This window comes from Sorghum bicolor, chromosome 1, assembly GCF_000003195.3.
Source record: "Sorghum bicolor cultivar BTx623 chromosome 1, Sorghum_bicolor_NCBIv3, whole genome shotgun sequence".
Lineage (NCBI taxonomy): Eukaryota > Viridiplantae > Streptophyta > Magnoliopsida > Poales > Poaceae > Sorghum > Sorghum bicolor.
Window position 1 is genome coordinate 61,228,318 of NC_012870.2, and position 20,125 is coordinate 61,248,442.

A 20,125-nucleotide genomic window follows, 5' to 3' on the forward strand; every position below is an offset into this window, starting at 1 on the left:
TTTTAAGAAAAGGTTATGCACTGAGTGGGAAGTACGCGTGTACAGATAAAACGTTACACTTCTTTACAAGTTACTTGCGACATTCACTAAATCTCTAATTATTATGTTTCATGGAAGAAAAACTGGATCATTAAATTCCCCTAGATGAACACCTCCGCCTGCACTTTAATCCTTCATAAATTCACTTGTAAGTAACTCCTAGCACAATAAAGAAAAAAAGGAAGGGTGTTACCGTTCATAACTCTTGTTTACTTTTTTGTTTCCATGTTTCTCATTGTACCTTTTACTAGCACGCTAGGCTCTGCTTTTTGGCCTTTCAGCAAAAGAGAGAGGTGTGGAAATGGAAGACGACAGGAAAAGAACCAGGCTGCGCAAATCCTTGCAGCTCTACCTCTCCAGGACGCTCAAGAAGATCCCTCCAATCCACATCCCAAGCTCAGCCATTCCAGCTAACATCACCAGCGCACGCCTCCTCTCCACCTGCAGGTTCCCGAGAACACCGTCGCTGGACTTGGACGGCGATCACGCCGCCGCCGCCGGTGCGGACGACAACAGCAACAAGGACCAGGCGGCGACGCTCTCCGACGTCGACCGCTTCCTCTTCGACAACTTCCGGTCCCTCTACATACATGACAACAACGATCCATCATCGGCAAGCACATCGACATCAGTCGTCAACGGGACACCACCAGCTGCGGAGACGTCGTCTTCCTCAGAATCAGCCTCAGAAGACGTCAAGGAAGTTAGGCCAGGCGAGGAGGGCGGCGACAGCGCGGCCATAGTGGTGTTCTCCATGGACCCGTACACAGATTTTCGGAGATCCATGCAGAACATGGTAAAGATGCATCATGGTTGCCTATGCCAGCCATTGGATTGGGACTTCCTGGAGGAGCTGCTCTTTTTCTACCTGCAGCTAAATGACAGGGCTGGGCACAAGCACATTCTCAAAGCCTTTGCTGACCTGACTGCAGGAACTCATCACATGGCTAGTTCAACCACTGGAAATGCCGAGTGGGCTGACAAGAGCCTTAGAAGTCAGAGAAATCACTAGGATGGACAACTGTTATTGCTTCATAAATTGTACATCTCAAAGCAAAGAAATATTTACAGAACAAATGTTGCAGTACCAAGCTATGTAACCTGATCCTCTGACAAACGTAGCAGCATGCAAATAGAGCTGCACATAAAAGCTTAAACATATCATTATGCTGAAACCGACAAGTTGTACGTTGGCAGTTATGAATGTTTGTTTAAATTAAATTGCACCTCCCTAGGATAGGCTCCATTTTCCATGCACAACTAAAAGGTTTATTCCATCCGTTCTAAATCGATTTCTTGGTTTTCTAGAAAAGTCAGAACGACTTGCCACGAAAACTAGATTTAGACTCAAAATTTTTTCAGCCAAACAACACTTTTAACTACAATAAATCCACCATAGATCTACTCTATAAAAATGATGGATCTGTCCTAGATTCATGGATTCGGTGGAGCCATCTCAAGAGGTAACCAACTAAAAATTGGTGGATTTAGGGAAAATCATTCACCACTGCAACCTTCTTCTTTCTCCATTCTTTCCCATCGACTAGTCGTGTGCGCCTCCCTAGACCTGCAGCCTGCCCTGTGTCTATCGTGGCCACGCTTGTCGGGGCCACGAACTCCGACCTCCAGCGCGCGAGCTCGTCGTGAGGAAGAAGAAGCTTGTGGCTTTTCTTTTTGCATTTTTTTCATTATGCCCCCTTGATGTGTTGGCCTAGGTGGTAGTGAGATAGAGAGAAGCGTGGAGCTATACCAAACACTTGTACGGAACTCAAGTCCACGGTGGAACTGCTTTATGGTGGATCTAGGTGGATGTAGAGCCGGTGGAGATCTATCAAGCATACCTTCATGCCTTGTTTAGATTGGAGATAAAAATTTTTTGGGTGTCACATCAAATGTGTCGGAAGGATATGGGGAGAGGTTTTTAGAAACTAATAAAAAAACAAATTACATAGCTCGTCTGGAAACTGCAAGACAAATCTATTAAGCATAATTAATCTATCATTAGCACATGTGGGTTACTGTAGCACTTAAGGCTAATCATGGACTAACTAGGCTTAAAAAATTCGTCTCGTGATTTTCAACCAAACTGTGTAATTAGTTTATTTTTTATCTATATTTAATGTTCCATTCATATGTTCAAAGATTCAATGGATAGATGAAAATTTTTTGGATGGGAACTAAACAGGGCCTAAGTGGATGTTGTGATGCATAGGTAGATTAGAGGATGCCAAAAACCTACCTCGCCTATAGAGGATTCAGCTTCAAGATCGGTCGGATTTGGATCATAGTCACCTGGATCATCTTTTCTCTGCATGTTTCACCTCGCCTGCAGTAACATTGGTTTTGTTTTTTTCTTTTTTACTTATTTTCTCTGAATTTTTAAAAAATTATAGTAAATCATAGAAAAATCATAAAATAGAAGTCCAATTTTGTTGGACTTCACATGAATAGATCTACACAATGAACATATAATATGATATGCTTAATATAAATTTTTTGTTGTAGCTTTAGATCTATGTTTTTTATAAGTAATTAGAGTAATTTATAGTTGCAGCTTCTATGGTCCAATTATAAATAAATCTATAACTAAGTTATACACAATCTAATGAACATGAAATTTTTACTATAGTTTTAGCATACAATAATTAGCTCATCATAAAAAATTTCGTCACAATTGGACCATAGAAGCTACAACTATGAATTATTTCAATTAATTAAAAAACAGACATCTAATGCTACACCAAAAACTTTATGATAAAGCATACCATATTATATATTCACTGTGTAAACCTACTCATGTATAATTCATCAAAAGTTGGATTTTTTACTTTATAATTTTTCTGTGATTTACTATGATTTTTTAAATATTCAATGAAAATAAATAAAGGAAAATACTATAGCAAAACCAGCGTCCAAAACAGCTTGGAGGGTTATTTAACCTGTATTAGAAAGTTCAGGGGGTACAAAATTAGACTTTATCGTTCAGAACGTGAAGTAGTCCACCTTTTATAGTTGAGGAGATTATGTAGATTTTTTTTCTGATGAAAAATATCAAAATGTAAAATGATTGATTGTAATGTGATGTGCCACGGACGGTCCACACGTCGTCGCGCAGGAGGGGATTGCAAGTTATAGTCCAAATCAACTACTCAAATTTTAGCCTGTGACCTTAGTTGTTTAAGCTGGTAATCATGTTCTATTTTTATTTGACTTGGTGACAAAACTAAAAATTGCTATGCATAACATGCTAATGAGAATATATCATTAGAAGTACTGTTGTATTATTTATCATTTATTCATAGCAATTTTCTATATTTTCTTTCACTATATCTATTTTACTACTATAGAATATTATTGCTCAGAATATATAATACTAGCACTGCTGAGCACATCTATTTTTGTAGCGTGCTAGACATCTAGTAGTAATATTTATCATTTATTAGGAGGTGTTGGCAGGGCTCCTCCGGAGGCTAAAAAAAGGCTTTGGCTCCTCTGTTTTTGCTGAAAAACTGCTTCTTTGGAAAAAACATTTGGCAAGGCTCCTCTAGAAGAGCCAAAGCTAGAGAGGAGCCCTGTTAAACAAGCCCTTTAGTACAAATTTTTAATATTTTTTATTCATATGACTATTTTAGTATTGCGAATGCTAGTTTTTGGTGGTACAAACAAGGTGGCATGGAATTTGCCACACCCCAAAATTTTAATTTTTGGCTATAAATAGAAATGCTAAATAACAATATTCTATACAAAATTTACAAGATCTATTTAAATTGCTTTCAATTTAGAGGAAATATGATTTTATAAATTTTTCCTATTAATTTGACATGGTTTTGTTTCATGTGTTAGTTTTTGTTGGTTATGTTTGGTGTTTATGCATGTAAAAAGTAAAATTGCATTTAGAACACATTTATCTTCCCTAGCATTTTTTTAGATTTTTTTGAGATTTTTCCCATTTATTTGAGAAATTTCTAAGTTTTGACACTTCTGAATATATTTTTGTGAGCTCTAAATGTTTGTTTGGGTTCATCATATTCCAAAATGTTCCTAAGATTTTTTTATTAAATTTTTGGAAGTTTTGGAGTATTTTTGTGGCTTAAACACCAATTCTAATTTTTTAGAATTATTTTTAACCCAAAATTAAGACATTACAAAAATTGTAGTTTATAAGTCTATATCCAAACTGTGCATATATATATGTGGTGGAAACCACCTATAAGGTGAAACATGGAAACTAATCCAAAGAAACATATTTTAGTCGTTAAAATTTTTAAATTTGGTATAAAAATTTTAAAGTTTGGATATCTATAGTGCATACATTATGTAATCACATGCAAAAGTTGAAATACAAACTCGAATTAGAAAAAAATCATTGAAAATGACAAATATTAAATGCATGTGCACTAGAAAAGAATAATTCAGGGATTTTACTTTTAAGTGCACATACATCCAAAAGCAAATTTGCATCTCAACTTCTACAGGTGAGAACATATTTGAGTGCACATGGATACGTCAAATTTTAGATTGTTTTTAGTGACTAAAATATGTTTCTTAATTGGTTTCTATATTTGCACCTAAAGATGTTGAGTTCTTATACAAGTCTACAGAGAATTACCAGCAAATAATGACCATATTTGGTACTGGTCAAGCCACATGGAAGTATGCTATGGGTCAAATGAGAGTCTTGGGAAGCCCATCTGACTTTGTTGATAGCATCACTAAAGCCTAGCCACTTGATGACAAAAGTTGCTAAGGCCACAAATGTTGCTGCTAAATTGTGGGAAGATTGAACCAAGGAAGACAAAGAGGACAGTGGTGGATCTTGTCCTAGCAACAAGAGGAAGAGGTTTGTCTTTACTCAAGATGTCATGCTGGCTTCACTAATATGAGTATATGACTGATAGTATAAAAGATGTGGCATTTGCTATCTGTGAGAACAAGATGGAAATTATGCATCATGAAATTTACGACGTAGTGTCTGAGTTCCCTAAATAGGCTTTTATTGTGGCAATACTCCCATATGCTTGACAACAAGGCTAAGGTTGATGCGTTTGTGGAGATGAGTGACTCTCACTATGTCCTTTGGCTCAGGACTTGGCTTGGCAAGCACTATTACATGTAGTTGTGCCATCCTAACCTCTAATTGATCTTTTTTTGTGGAGTCAAGCTACGACACTGCTGCTTCTCATTCTTTTTGTGCAGCGGCTAACTATTTTGTGTAGTTTGTTGCAACCAATGAGGGATGGTAACACTAAGCTCCAACTAAAATCGTGATGGTGGTTTGTATATGTGACATATAGTGGTGGTTTTGTTGATGTGCTCCCTGCTTTATGAAAAAGTTTGTGTGATGTACCACAGTACTCGTGGATCAATTAGATATTATACAACTGAAATTAGATCTAAATTATGAACAATTATATTGACCATTGCCTATGATGTGGAATGTTTCCATTTTCCTTCTCATGTGTGATATTGTGATCCCTTCCTATTTCTACGATGATTATTGTCCGTGGTATGACTCTTTTACTTGTATTTTGTAGGTGTTGAAGGTAATATCACCATCATATGCATGTGGAAAATGACTTTTTTATGCAACTAACCAAACAAGTGAGCTTGCATCTGTATTTTGTATCTTGCATGTGGCCCTAGCAGCCAAACAATTGTTCTCTTCATGCTGGAGCTATAGAAGACAATGGCCTGGCAAAAGGCAGCCTAAATGTCTAGACGCAATATAGGCTCTCAGAGATAGAAACCAAACATATCCTCCTTAAATTTCAACTACGATATCTTGTGATAAGATCTTCTACCAGGACCGGTGTGTCTCCATCTTGAGCATCCCCCGTGTCCACTTAGGGTCTATTTGGATCCACTCCAACTAAATTTTAGCTAGCTAATTACTGAAGTTAAACTTTACCTAGATGCGTTTAGCTAGCTAATTACTAAAGCTAAACTTTAGCTAGATGCGTTTGGATCCTCTAGCTAATTGAAAAACATTTGACAATGCTAACCTTCATTAGTTTCATTATTTAGCTAGCTAAATTTTAGTTGGAGGTGTTGGATCCTCTAGCCAAACTTTACCTAGGGGTAGTCTGGTCATTGAAGTTTTTTTAGTTGGTTTTAGCTAGATTGAAACGGCTAAAAGAATTATGTATATTTTTGTCTCCAGCTAAAGTTTAGCCACGTCCTATCCAGATAAACCAAAGCTAACATTAGTCAGCTAAAATTTAGCTTATGTATCCAAACAGTTGTGCATCAGCAAAAATCTACCAAACCACGTATAGACAAGTCTCCTCAGAAATTGTTTACGGAAAAGCGGTATCGTGTGACCCCCGTGCTGCGTAGAATAGCCCCGGACCGGGGCGGCGGTGCCTCTCTAGCCGCGCGCCAGTCCGCCACCGGCGCTCGCTCGTCGTCGTCTCAGTCATCGCTCACGTCCATGCACCTGTACGCATCACCGACTCCGCCGCACGTGCGGGATGTCGCCTCATCCTCTTCCTCCCCGTGATCCATCCATCCACATCCCTTCCCTGATCAGACAGACCCGTGCCGTGCAGTTCCACTTCCACCACACTTGGAGTTGGAGAGCAGAGGTGCAGACTGCAGAGTCCCGAGCGCGCATCCAACCTCGACCTAGTCCGCCGGGCGGCCGGAACCCATTTGGTCTAGCCGTGCTTCTTCCCCACCTCTGCCCGGAATCTGATGGGGTCGCTCACGAGGGCGGCGGAGGAGGACCCAGCAGCGGCTGCGGAAGAGGAGTGGTCCGACGAGGCCGTCATCTACGTCAACGGCGTCCGTCGCGTGCTCCCCGACGGCCTCGCTCACCTCACCCTGCTGCAGTACCTTAGAGGTCGCTCCCTCTCTCCCTCTCTGTTTTTACTATATCTGTTGAAGCACGTTAAGATTAGGAGATTCGCTTGATACTTTTTTTTTTACTATTATTTCTGTTGAAGCCAGCGCGTTAAGATTAGGAGATTCGCTTGATACTGGAATTGTATGGTTGGTTGGTGGTTGGTCGGTAGGAGTGTTTTTACCGCAACTGCTTATACTTGGATGCGCTGGTCCCAGATTGGATCCGGATCCACTGCAATCTGTCGCCTGCTTCTTTGTCTTCTTTTAGAACAGAGGAAAACTATGTGCAACTTCTCAATGAATGGTTTAAATTTTAAATTGTTGGATTAGTGGAGGTGCCGAGGTGGAGCTTGTCAGGTTTGAATCACCGTGACACAGACTTCAACTACTTTATACTGCGATCATGTTTGTCGTTGGCTGCGGTGGCATAAGGCAGATTCAAGAAGGGAAGGAGAACATGAATCCTTTGTTTAGTTCATTTTGTTATTGCCTCAATGCATACTGAACTCGAATCCTATAACCCAGTTCTCACACAACAACACTAGGGCCCCAAGGAACATACATAGCACAATTCCTACTCTCATGACCTCACTGGTCATTCTGACTTCTGAGCATAGGTTGATCAGCATCAAGAGCACACTCTTCCTGGCTTCCTGCTCTCTTCCAAGTTCCAACACATGTTGTTTATATGATCCACGGGAAGCGTGGGTACAAAGATTGCCATGCTGTGCCATATCGGATCAGGAATACTAGTTATACATGCGAACTAATAGTGGTAGGCTGATCCACGTCTGATACAGCATAATATGACAATCTTCTTTTAAAGTTGGATATTTCCATTCCCTTGAGGGAAGGTATTTAGTGGTTATAGAGGGTATGTGTTGACCGTGGATCAAATGTGAGGCATCTTTCCTTTTCTTTTCTTTGTGAAGCTCAAGAATAAGGGAAAAGAGCATGGGAACTTGTCGGATCCGGATCTAAGTATCTAATAGGGTACTCCTTAAAAGTTTTTAGTTATTCTATAAATCTTTCAAGTTTATTGTATTTATGTTTTGTTAGTTTCAGCAGTGCTCTGAAATTGTGTGTTTTCTGTTTTCTCTCTGAAAAAAAGACTTCCTTGTTTTTATCAGAAGAGGTAGTTCATGTAAAAACTACAGAAAGTTACAAAATTTGCCTTTTAGAACACAAAAGAGGTTACATTCTTTTGATTAATTTGACATGCTAAGTTGCTTACTGTCTACTGGAGACATGTAGAATCACAAATTCTCGTTCTCTCTCTTAATTATGTTGCTGTAAGTTCATTGATCTTACCTACATGATATTTAGTATAATGATATCATCTCAATCAGTTTTGCGAGTATTCTCCTAACTGGAATTTTAGAAATGGGAATTGGAGCAACATTCCTACTATATTTTCGTTATGTAGTTTATTCTTGTTGGTAACGGCAGTAAAGTCGTACCAGCTGATTAGTTGGAATCAAAAAAGATTAGATCAATTATTCATTGTACTTGAATTTTATTGTCAATTCCAGAAAATCGAATATTAAGATTTGAAATTCTCAAATTTGTGTTGTTTGTGGCTTACGATGGAATGTACATTTACAAAACCATTGAAACCCCACAACTGGCGGCCTAGCATCTCTACTGTCATGATCTTTGAATCTCTGGAATAACATAGTAGAAACATTATGCATTATCCTGAATATATTGCCATGCATTCATCATCAGAGGTTAACTGAAGCTGGGGAATCACAATTAAATGCTCCTCATACTGATAAACTTGAACCAAGAGTGGCTGGCAAAAAGCTCCAAAAAATTCACTGTTGTCACTATCTTCTGAACCAGGGTATCCCTCTCTCTAATTTTCTGCCTACAAATGATCTAAGGATCATTGGATGTTAGTTAATTGTAAGATTGTTCTGTTGCCTTTTTTTTCAGTTTGTATCTATCTATGCAATCTGGTTTGAAAAATAGTGTCATAGCAGCATTCAAGAAGGTCATGTTTTCCTGCTTTAGCTTAGACAATATCACACATAGACAAAATATTTTAATTCATGCTGTGCAGTTCTTTTCTTAATGTTTATTAAACTATGAATTGTAGATATTGGCCTTCGAGGAACAAAGCTTGGATGTGGTGAAGGTGGTTGTGGAGCCTGCACTGTCATGGTCTCTTGCTATGACCGAATTACAAAGAAATCACTGTGAGAACTACATTCCTGTACTGAATCATTTTCTGAACGCTATCTCTCTTTCTGCCTAAACCAACTTAAAGTGAGAGATGACAACAGAAATATATATCAATATTTACTCTTCTTTAGTTCTCTTTCTAAAAGCTGGCTTTGCCTTGTTAGAGTTGCAATCACTCCCTTGCATGGGATGTACAATCCATATACTTTTTTTTATGACTTAGAATCTATATACTTTAGTTGCTATGTGTCTTTTAATCTTGTATTTTATTTTTTATATGTATCATACTGGCTACAAATCAGGCTTCGTGTAAAATAAAATTACCTTATTCATTCAGGCATTTTGCAATCAATGCATGCTTGGCTCCACTTTATTCTGTGGAAGGAATGCATATAATCACAGTTGAGGGAATTGGAGATCGACAGCGAGGTTTGCACCCAGTTCAGGTAATGCGCTGTTCTTGTATAACTTGCAGATATTCATGTGGCATCTGCTCATATATCTATAAGAAATGGCTGAGGTAGAAGACATTATTTAATTTTTGCGGTTTCCATGACGGCTAATACAGAAGGTATCAAAGAATAATAGGAATACAAAATAGTGAGATAGGTCCAGTGATAACTTTTCCTATACAGAAAGAAAAACATATCAGCATGGTGCTTCCTCTCTAAAGACACCATGGTTGGGTTTTAAAAGAAAAAAATATATCTAGAGTATACGCTGAAAGAAAAACGTCTCTAAGGACAGTCAGGGAATTTATCTTGTTTGTGGCTGCTCTTGTTGGGCTTCATCTCTAGCCTACACCGACTTGTTATCCTTTGGGGACTGCAATACAACTTGGGTTGCTATTTCCAACACAGTTCTCCTGTGTCTTAAGAGGGGAAAAAAAAACTTGTAAAAGTTATCTTAACTCTGTCATGTTTAATTTTGTCAACTTTAAGGATAGGTGAGATGGATCAATTCTGTCATTGTTTAATAATTAATAAAGCAGTTGTCATGCATTCAGGTCATTTCTTTCCTACCTGTGTACCTTCCTCTTCTATCATAATGCTCTGTTTCCCTTGCAGGAATGTTTAGCCAAGGCACATGGTTCACAATGTGGATTTTGCACCCCTGGTTTTGTGATGTCTATGTATGCACTGCTGAGATCGAGCAAACAGCCTCCTACTGAAGACCAGATTGAAGACTGCCTTGCAGGAAATTTGTGTCGTTGTACTGGCTACCGACCAATTATAGATGCCTTCCGTGTGTTTGCCAAAACAGATAATTTGGCATACACCAATTCATCTTCAGAAAATACAAATGACCAAGCTATCTGCCCTTCTACTGGGAAGCCATGTTCCTGCAGGAATGAGACAGATATCAATGTTAATGAGTCCTCATTACCGTCGTCTGTGGAAAGATATTCGCCTTATTCATACAATGAAATTGATGGGAGTGCATACAACGAGAGGGAACTCATCTTCCCCCCAGAACTTCAGTTGAGGAAAGTTATGCCACTTAAATTAAATGGGTTCAATGAGATCAAATGGTATAGGCCTCTTAAACTAAAGCAATTATTACATTTGAAATCTTGCTACCTGGATGCAAAGCTTATCATTGGTAACTCAGAAGTGGGAGTCGAAACAAAGTTTAAGAATGCCCAATATAATGTCATGATCTCAGTTACTCATATTCCAGAGCTTAATACCCTCAAAGTTAAAGAAGATGGCATACACATTGGTTCTGCTGTAAGACTTGCACAACTTCAAAATTTCCTTAAAAAGATTATAGCAGAACGTGATTTGCCTGAAACTTCGTCATGCCAGGCAATAGTACGTCAGTTAAAATGGTTTGCAGGTACACAAATCAGGAATGTTGCATCTGTTGGTGGTAACATTTGTACTGCTAGTCCAATATCAGACCTAAATCCACTTTGGATAGCTGTAGGTGCAAAATTCCAGATAATAGATGTGAACAGCAATGTTAGAACTATCCTTGCAAAGGATTTCTTTCTTGGTTACCGTAAAGTTGACATAAAACCTGAAGAAATATTGCTTTCTATTATCCTACCATGGACAAGGCCTTTTGAATATGTCAAAGAATTTAAACAGGCACATAGAAGGGAGGATGATATTGCTTTGGTTAATGCTGGAATGCGTGTGTATTTACAAGAAGCTGAAGGAAATTGGATAATATCTGATGTTTCAATTGTCTTTGGTGGAGTAGCAGCAGTTCCACTTAGTGCTTCAAGGACCGAAAACTTTCTTACTGGAAAGAAGTTGGACTCTGGGTTGCTGGATGATACTTTCAATTTATTGAAAGAAGACATATCTCTTTCAGAGAATGCACCTGGTGGAATGATTGAATTTCGCAGATCGCTTACTTTGAGTTTCTTTTTCAAATTTTTCCTTTCTGTTACTCATGAAATGAAAGTAAAAGGGTTGTTAGAAGATGGATTGCATGCAGATCATCTGTCAGCTGTACAGCCTTACAGTAGGCCTGTTACTGTTGGAACTCAAAGTTATGAATTAGTAAGGCAGGGAACTTCTGTAGGTCAGCCAATGGTTCATATGTCAGCTATGCTTCAGGTACTATTAATCAACCAGCATTGCACACATTTTGATTTACGCCATTCTGTTTTAGTCACATTGACATTACAAACAACCATTTGCGGTGAACTCCTCCCCCAAGGATTACTCCTACTCTGTCAATCCTATAGCATCTAGGGACAGTGGTTCAGTAGATCTGTCATGAAAGCTTGCCAACAGTTGAGTCAACAAGTTTTTTCTCTAACACACACAAGAGCTGCATATCTTTATATTAAGAAGAAAAGGGAAGGGAACCCTGTACAAAAACCACTCACTCATGGCTCACACCTTGCAAGCATTTTAAATATTCTCGAACTTGGTCGGGGTTACCTTTCCTCCAAAGCCTAGGTCGAACACAATTGACCTGTTTCTACGAAGACAACCCGACCAGATCCTAGAGCTTTCCAAGGCACTAGCCTCCAACAGCCCTCAAACTGGTGCAACTGAGTCAGCAAGCTTACTTTGGATTCTTGAGCCTGAACAATTGCTTGTCCGTGTTTTTTTTAATCTATTGAACCTTAATCAATTGTACATGAGAAATTTACGTATTCCAATTCATGCAATGAATGTGATATACAGTCAGAACTTTAAGCCTTGATAGACCTCACCTTACCTTTCTTCATTTTACTCATCTTGTGCTTCACTAAGACCCTTGGTTTCCCTGTTCTGCCTTTTTCTTGCTGGCAAGGAAAATCCTAGCTTAGGAAGTTGAGGAGAAACAACCTACATTTTTGGCCCACAGACCACTAACCTTGTCAGCCTGAGGACACTCTATTCCATCTGTTCTTCTAATGCCCATTTGTTAGAGCTGGTTGGGAACATGGGATTTTCTCTGCCCCAACTGCTACCCCCATTTTTGAGTTAATGATTCTTTAAAGATCTATATGCTCAGTTGAATACTTGAATGTCCTGTGACCAACAAGAAGGGGAAAAGGAAAAAATATTAAAAAAAAATAAAAGCTATTAAAGAGAATCAGACATGCCCTTATTTCATACATCCTTCATGCAACATTGATATTTCCTCTTTGAAAATGTTCCGCATGTCATGTGCATTTTCCTTTCATTTACTTCATATGCTATTTCTTTCACTTTGCTAGGTCACTGGTGAGGCTGAATACACTGATGACACACCGACACCTCCCAATACTTTGCATGCTGCTTTGGTGCTGAGTAAGAAGGCTCACGCTCGCATATTGTCTATTGATGATTCACTTGCCAAATCTTCCCCTGGCTTTGCTGGGCTGTTCCTTTCAAAAGACATACCCGGTGTTAACCATACCGGACCAGTTATCCATGATGAGGAGTTTTTTGCATCCGACATTGTTACTTGTGTTGGTCAGGTATCTTCTTGTATTCTGTACATACTATAGCTGATTTCTATATTAGTTTACGTGAAATCTCACAACTAGGTTAATTCATCAGTTATGTCTCTTTCTTATTGGCAGATCATTGGAATTGTTGTTGCTGATACCCATGATAATGCAAAAACTGCTGCCAACAAAGTACATATCGAGTATTGTGAGCTCCCAGCAATTTTATCTATAGAGGAAGCTGTCAAGAATGGAAGCTTTCATCCAAATACCAAGAAATGCCTTGTAAAAGGCGATGTAGAACAATGTTTCCTGTCTGGTGCGTGTGACAGAATTGTATCAGGACAAGTTCATGTTGGAGGTCAAGAGCATTTTTACATGGAACCTCAATGCACTCTTGTCTGGCCAGTGGATTCTGGAAATGAAATTCATATGGTCTCATCTACTCAAGTATGCTCTCTTTTTACAGCTTTAAATTCACAATGGAAGGAACAAGTCTCAGCGTGCTTGGTTGCTGGCCACCGCCAAACCTAAGGCTGCCACACCCCTTATTGCTGCTGCTTGGTTGGTTCCAGAGCTTGGGCCGCCACAGCTTTTGCAGTAGAAATTTTCACCACAGGTGTGGCCCATTTCTATGCCATCACTTTGGCACTACCACAGGTGCAGCCTGGTGGAATGTGGCTGAGAACCAAGCACTCTCTCAGTGTTGTTGCATGCTTGAATAGTGTTTTTTTTAGCAAATAACTTAGGTAGAAGGGAACATTAAGATAAATCCCATACCTGGAGATCTGCAGAAGCAACTTTAACATAAACCCACTTAATTTGGTATTGCTTCAAATCTGCTAGTGTTACGTTCCTGACCAACTCGGCAAACTTTGGGACGGTACCTGGGTAACACTGATAGATGCTGGTCAGGAGGCCTTCTGATTTGGTTGACTGATGACCAGCTTCTGCTGCTGTCCGTTTTCACTGTACCATTCATTTCAGAGATTTACGTTCCTACGGTCCCATAATGTCTACTCGGTCCCACTAATTGCTGGTTTTTATTTATAATAATAAAATGATCCATCATGTATCTTGCACCCATAAAGTCATCTTTGTAAGTTTCATTACGTTCTTGCATCCATAGCTTCAATTGAACAGAAGTCATTCACGTTGAGGGGGTAGATTTCCCTGTTTTTGTTGAGGTTCCTTTTTGGTTTGCCCCTACTTTCTACCACAGTACAACCCACCTGGCGCCTTTGGTTCTACTAGTGCCATGGTGTGCCTCAAAACTGCCACATGCCTTGTCCTAGAGTGCTCTAGTGACCATGTGGAAGCTGTCTTGCCTGTCATGATTCTGAGATTGTTAATTTTTTAAATTCTCTACTTACAAAGTTGTTTTCGTTAAATCTCCAGAAGATATATATTTTTACAATATCCCTTTTCCTTGGTTATCTGTTAAAATTTCAGTGTTAGTGAAGAACATGAGGTGCACGAGCACGGCAGATTTACATGAAACAGTTCGAAACAACATATACCAAAGAAAAGCATCATATGAGTATGCTGGAGCCCCGGCAGAACTATTTCATACTTACATGTCAAATTCAAGATAAAATGCTGTAAAGTTTAGATTTCATTTTATTCTTTGGGTTGCACTATACTTGCCAACCTTACATTTGTGGGGCTACTTGTTTAAGGAAGGGAGAATTGAATAGCTGCTAGGAATGCAGTTCTTTTTTATGTTGCTTCTGGTCTCTGCTCCTGTATTATTTGTATTATACTAACCGTTCAGTCTCTGTCATTAACATATTGTTGTTTATTTATAGGCTCCACAGAAGCATCAGAAATATGTTGCTAGCGTTCTTGGTCTTCCACAATCAAAAGTTGTTTGCAAGACTAAGCGTATTGGTGGCGGATTTGGTGGAAAAGAAACCAGATCAGCAATATTTGCTGCTGCAGCATCTGTACCCTCTTTCTGTCTGAGAAGGCCAGTAAAGCTTGTTTTGGACAGAGACGTTGACATGATATCAAGTGGACAGAGGCACAGTTTCCTTGGGAAATATAAGGTATTAATATTTTAACAGTATGTATTTCAGTTTTTATCCAAAAAAAATCAATAGGCCATGTATTTTTTTTTTCCTTTTAAAGAAAGGGTTACCCTGCTTTTATAGAAAGCATTGCAGTTAATTGGGAATGCTAACTGCTGAATATTGAATACTTTCCAGTTTCCACAACTGTCATGTAATAACCAGTGAATGCTCATATACCAAACTTTTTTCTTCTCTTTTTGTAGTATTTAAATTAACTAACTTCCCCATTGATCTTTTAGGTGGGATTTACCAATGAAGGGAAGATACTGGCCCTAGACCTGGAAATTTATAACAACGGTGGCCATTCACTTGATCTATCCCTTGCAGTACTGGAGCGTGCTATGTTTCATTCAGAAAATGTCTATGACATAGCAAACATCAGAATCAATGGGCAAGTATGCTTTACAAACTTCCCAAGTAACACTGCTTTCCGAGGTTTTGGTGGTCCACAAGGCTTGTTGATCGCAGAGAATTGGATTCACCATATAGCTACAGAACTCCAACGAAGTCCTGAGGAGATAAAAGTAAGCATACACATGCGTTGTGAATGGTACTGGCCCTTGTCACACTATTGTGGGATTAACCTATTTGAGTATTGACAGGAACTTAATTTTCACAATGATGGAGTTGTGCTGCATTATGGCCAGTTGCTCCAGAATTGTACAATAGGTTCAGTTTGGGATGAACTAAAATCGTCTTGTAATTTTGTGGAAGCTCGCAAAGCTGTGAATAGTTTTAACAGTAATAGCCGCTGGAGGAAGCGAGGAATTGCCATGATTCCCACAAAATTTGGCATATCCTTCACTGCGAAATTCATGAATCAGGTGATCCACCATGGCCATTATGAATTGGAGTTTGTGGGGTAACTGATTTAGTTTTGATATTTGATGCATGAAAATTCTTTAAAGGTGTGATTTAGTTGAGACCACAGACCCACACAGTTGTTTAACTTATGGCAAATTATACAATCACATAGTTTAGTTGCAATTGCCATGAAATTTGGTTGCTTTTCTTCTGTTGTTTTCTTTGTTGCACGTTTCTTATTTGATTTTAGTTCTGATTGATCACATCATTTTTTTTGGTGAATGTACTGCCAGAGCATGCTATTTGATGGTTATACTATCTTGTCAGCAGTATCATTGTATCCTCTCACTGGTCCTGTGACCCATCACAATTGCAGTAGAAAAGGCTTTACTTTCTGTTGTACCTTTGTTAGTGTCCCACTCGGCAGGTTTTTTTTTTTTTTTTGGGGGGGGGGGGGGGTGAGGGGGCTAACAAAATTTCACTTCAAATCTGACTCAGGTATCTGACTGAAATATCTTTTTGGACTCTATTAATGCAGTGACACTGACCTTGGTTAGTGTGGATCACGATTGCAGTAGAAAAGGCTTTACTTTCTGTTCTACTTTTGTTAGTGTCCCACACAGCAGTTTTTTTTTGGACTAACAAAATTTCACTTCGAATCTGACTCGGGTGTCTGACTGAAATATCTGTTTGGTTTCTATTGGTGCAGTGACACTGACCTTGGTTAGTGTGGATTTGGAACAATGATTGTGCTTTTTATTTATTTGTCATATTCATACTCTAGTACCATCCCCAATTTTATGGAACCCATGCTTGAATCATAAATGTTCCATCTAAAATTATCAAAGCAGCAGTAAACTTAGACATGGCATTGACTTTAGTTCTTAGTTTCATCATCCTTATTCAATCTAAGATAAGTTTCGATGGATGAACAATGTAGGCTGGCGCTCTTGTGCAAGTTTACACTGATGGCACTGTCCTGGTAACACATGGTGGGGTTGAGATGGGACAGGGTTTGCACACAAAGATAGCCCAAGTTGCTGCTTCATCATTCAATATCCCTCTTAGCTCTGTATTTATATCAGAGACAAGTACCGATAAGGTGAGGTTCGACACATGGATGTACCCCTTTGCTCTGCATGATCTTACACCAGATGTACTTGCTTTTATTACTTCTATTTAGGCCCTGTTTAGATTGAGAATAAAAATTTTTTGGGTGTCACATCGGATATGTCGGAAGGATGTCGGGAGGGGTTTTTAAAAACTAATAAAAAACAAATTATATAGCTCGTCAGGAAACTGTAAGACAAATCTATTAAGTATAATTAATCTGTCATTAGCACATGTTGGTTACTGTAGCACTTAAGGCTAATCATAGAATAACTAGGTTTAAAAGATTCGTCTCGCCATTTTCAACCAAACTGTGCAATTAGTTTATTTTTTTATTTATATTTAATGTTCCATGCATGTGTCCAAATATTCGATGGGATGGATGAAAAAATTTTGAGTGGAGAACTAAACAGGGCCTTATAAGCTGTGCCACTACAATGAGGTGATGTGGTCACACATGATCATTCCATTTGTTTAGGTCCCAAATGCATCACCAACAGCAGCCTCTGCTAGTTCAGATCTGTATGGAGCTGCAGTTTTGGATGCTTGTCAGCAAATCAAGGTTCGAATGGAACCCATTGCTAGCAAAGGAACCCACAACTCGTTTGCAGAGGTAATGTCATGTCTTATCCTCTTTCTTTAGTGGTTGGATCACATTATTGATTCTGGTGTGAACACGAACCTTCATTGAACTGTGAAAATCGTAAGTTTGTTTGCACGTTTGATAATTTGTAGTTATTATGTGTTGGCTTTATTTCAAGTAACCATCATTTGTTTAGATGCTCCCAACTTAGTGTTTTTGACTGTTGGGACTAAACAAATTGACTATTTCATGTTTTTAAATAATTTTCTTGTCACACCTAAATACCTGCAACTATAGTAATTATTGAATTAAAATTATCTTTTTGAAAATTTTGACTACATATTATGGTTCAACTAATTATAATGTGGATATTATACATTTTTTCCAGTTGGCTCAAGCATGCTACATGGAACGTGTGGATCTATCTGCTCATGGGTTTTATGCTACACCTAATATTGGGTTTGACTGGACAATTGGCAAGGGAACTCCGTTCAATTATTTCACATATGGAGCTGCATTTGCAGAAGTTGAGATCGACACCCTAACTGGGGATTTTTACACAAGGACAGCTGATATTGTTATGGATCTTGGCTTTTCAATTAATCCAGCAATTGACATCGGCCAGGTATGTCCTCTGCAGAGGAAATGCTTTGCTGCAACGTGAAAGAGAGGTTCCTTCTACATATTCCTCATTTCATTGCCTTCTGTAGTTTAACATACTGTATTTCAGATTGAAGGAGCTTTTGTCCAAGGATTGGGTTGGGCAGCCATGGAAGAGCTAAAATGGGGGGATGATAACCATAAGTGGATTCGACCTGGACACCTCTTCACCTGTGGTCCTGGTTCTTACAAAATACCCTCTGTAAATGATATACCTCTAAATTTCAAGGTTTCTCTATTAAAGGTAAATATATTAAGTTCATATTCACATTTTTGTGGTGGTGGTTTTCCTTTTTGGGAAAAGAATCAGAACTTACCGCTAAACATCATTTTGAACATAAAATTTTGATTTTAATGTTTTAGTACACCTTCCTTTCATGCTTTCTGCTCTGCTTAAATAGAATGCGAAGTGAATATACTTTCTTTATTTGGTGAGTAACACTTCCTCCTTTGTGAAGAAAAGCAATCAATACCTGGCAAGATAGTTTTCCAGTTTGACCATTCTAGTGGTAACGTAGGCTACAAGGAAGATTGTGTTTATGCACAAAAAGGAGAACCTAAATGTCATGGACGTGAACATATTTATTCTTATTATTAAGCTGAGCAGAAATGGCTGACATTTTTTTTGAAAGTAAAAGAAATGGATGACGTGAAATCTCTACAATGGCATAAATACAAGGAGAACCTTCTAAATATTGACCTGGTGGCCTTTTGACCGCCCTTGAATTATACTAATGTTTTTTTGTCTTGGTGAACAAATTTTTTCTCTTATGTGTTCAGTTATTTTGTTCCAAAATTACTCATCTTCAATGCTTTCATTGCAGGGGGTTCCAAATCCAAAGGCTATTCATTCTTCCAAAGCCGTGGGAGAGCCACCATTTTTCCTCGGCTCCGCTGTCTTATTTGCGATAAAGGATGCGATCTTTGCGGCAAGGGCTGAGGAGGGGCACTTGGAGTGGTTCCCACTCGACAACCCGGCGACACCAGAAAGAATAAGAATGGCGTGTGTGGATTCCATTACAAAGAAATTTGCCGGCATAGATTACCGACCCAAGCTTAGTGTATAGCGGCTGCTGGGCTGATTATACGGAAGAATAAATTGTGAATAGAAGCCCACGCTTGTAAAGTTTCATGCTCTTGTGCTAGAAATAATGGAGGGACGGTTTAGGGTTACTGAACATCGTTCAGTGCCTGAAAATATAGGTGGAAAACAATATACTACTCCTGTATGTATATTGTAACTGTTCGGATTTCCCACAGATGGCAACTGTACAAATCCATTGGGTTTTGCCAAACTCATGCCTGCGAAAATAAAATCTGCCAGTTAAAAAACCCATGACTCATCATGGATTTAGTTTTGTGCCCAAATCTATGCCCATTCGGGTCACGGGTACCCATGGGTCGCCCATGATATTAATAAAATTAACTTATTTTATAGATATTTATTAGACATAAATATCTCATATAGTTCAACCTTTTTGTCTTTCTAATCTAAGAAGAGGAAAAATTATAGATTTAAGATTCCACCACTCTCTCCTTTGGTTGGCGATATGAAACTAAAAACATCATGTTGTGAGTAATAACTAAAAATAAATACATGTAGGCTCGTTTTTTTTTTGTTAAGATCTAGGTAGACAACACCACCTCAAGCAAATGTATCATGTTTTGTTCTTTTCTTTATCTTTTCTAATACTAACTCAAAATTGTTTTCATACCTTATTATCTAAAATTTATTCATACAAAGTGCGTGTGATATATATTTTAAGTGGATAGATATAAACTACTTTGCTGTCATGGACCGGGTTTACAAAACCTATGGGTTTTCGGGTTTAGATACTACATTCCCAGACCTATGTCCATAAACTCACTAGATCTAGCTTTTTACCTATTAATAAATCCGTGAGTAGAGAAATTGACCTAAATCTATCTATGCCCTAATAGGATAAA

At 38.6% G+C, this 20,125-nt stretch overlaps 2 protein-coding genes across 3 annotated transcripts; both read left to right on the forward strand.

Annotated features, from left to right (window-relative positions):
- LOC8066233 (transcription repressor OFP14) lies at nucleotides 341-1,051 on the forward strand. Its single transcript, XM_002465020.1, has one exon. It carries the CDS (start codon nucleotides 341-343, stop codon nucleotides 1,049-1,051), a length of 711 nt encoding a protein of 236 aa, XP_002465065.1.
- Nucleotides 6,327-19,510, forward strand: LOC110434890 (xanthine dehydrogenase). Of its 2 annotated transcripts, XM_021459770.1 has the most exons (15): nucleotides 6,327-6,477; nucleotides 6,588-6,880; nucleotides 8,984-9,083; nucleotides 9,407-9,515; nucleotides 10,137-11,639; nucleotides 12,737-12,979; nucleotides 13,085-13,399; nucleotides 14,758-14,997; nucleotides 15,261-15,545; nucleotides 15,624-15,845; nucleotides 16,766-16,927; nucleotides 17,414-17,548; nucleotides 17,907-18,143; nucleotides 18,249-18,422; nucleotides 19,003-19,510. In XM_021459770.1, exons 2-15 carry the CDS (start codon nucleotides 6,733-6,735, stop codon nucleotides 19,243-19,245), a joined length of 4,116 nt encoding a protein of 1,371 aa, XP_021315445.1. In that variant the 5' UTR covers nucleotides 6,327-6,477; nucleotides 6,588-6,732; the 3' UTR covers nucleotides 19,246-19,510. The 2 variants fall into 2 exon arrangements, with proteins under 2 accessions (XP_021315445.1, XP_021315441.1); XM_021459766.1 differs by having other exon boundaries at nucleotides 6,353-6,880.

Excerpts from the sequence above, each read along its gene's own strand:
- LOC8066233 (XM_002465020.1), top strand. The coding sequence starts at position 341 with ATGGAAGACGACAGGAAAAGAACCAGGCTGCGCAAATCCTTGCAGCTC.
- LOC110434890 (XM_021459770.1), top strand. The coding sequence starts at position 6,733 with ATGGGGTCGCTCACGAGGGCGGCGGAGGAGGACCCAGCAGCGGCTGCG. Across the intron at positions 17,549-17,906 it reads CCCACAACTCGTTTGCAGAG|TTGGCTCAAGCATGCTACAT; the intron begins GTAATGTCATGT and ends CATTTTTTCCAG. Across the intron at positions 18,423-19,002 it reads TCAAGGTTTCTCTATTAAAG|GGGGTTCCAAATCCAAAGGC; the intron begins GTAAATATATTA and ends CTTTCATTGCAG.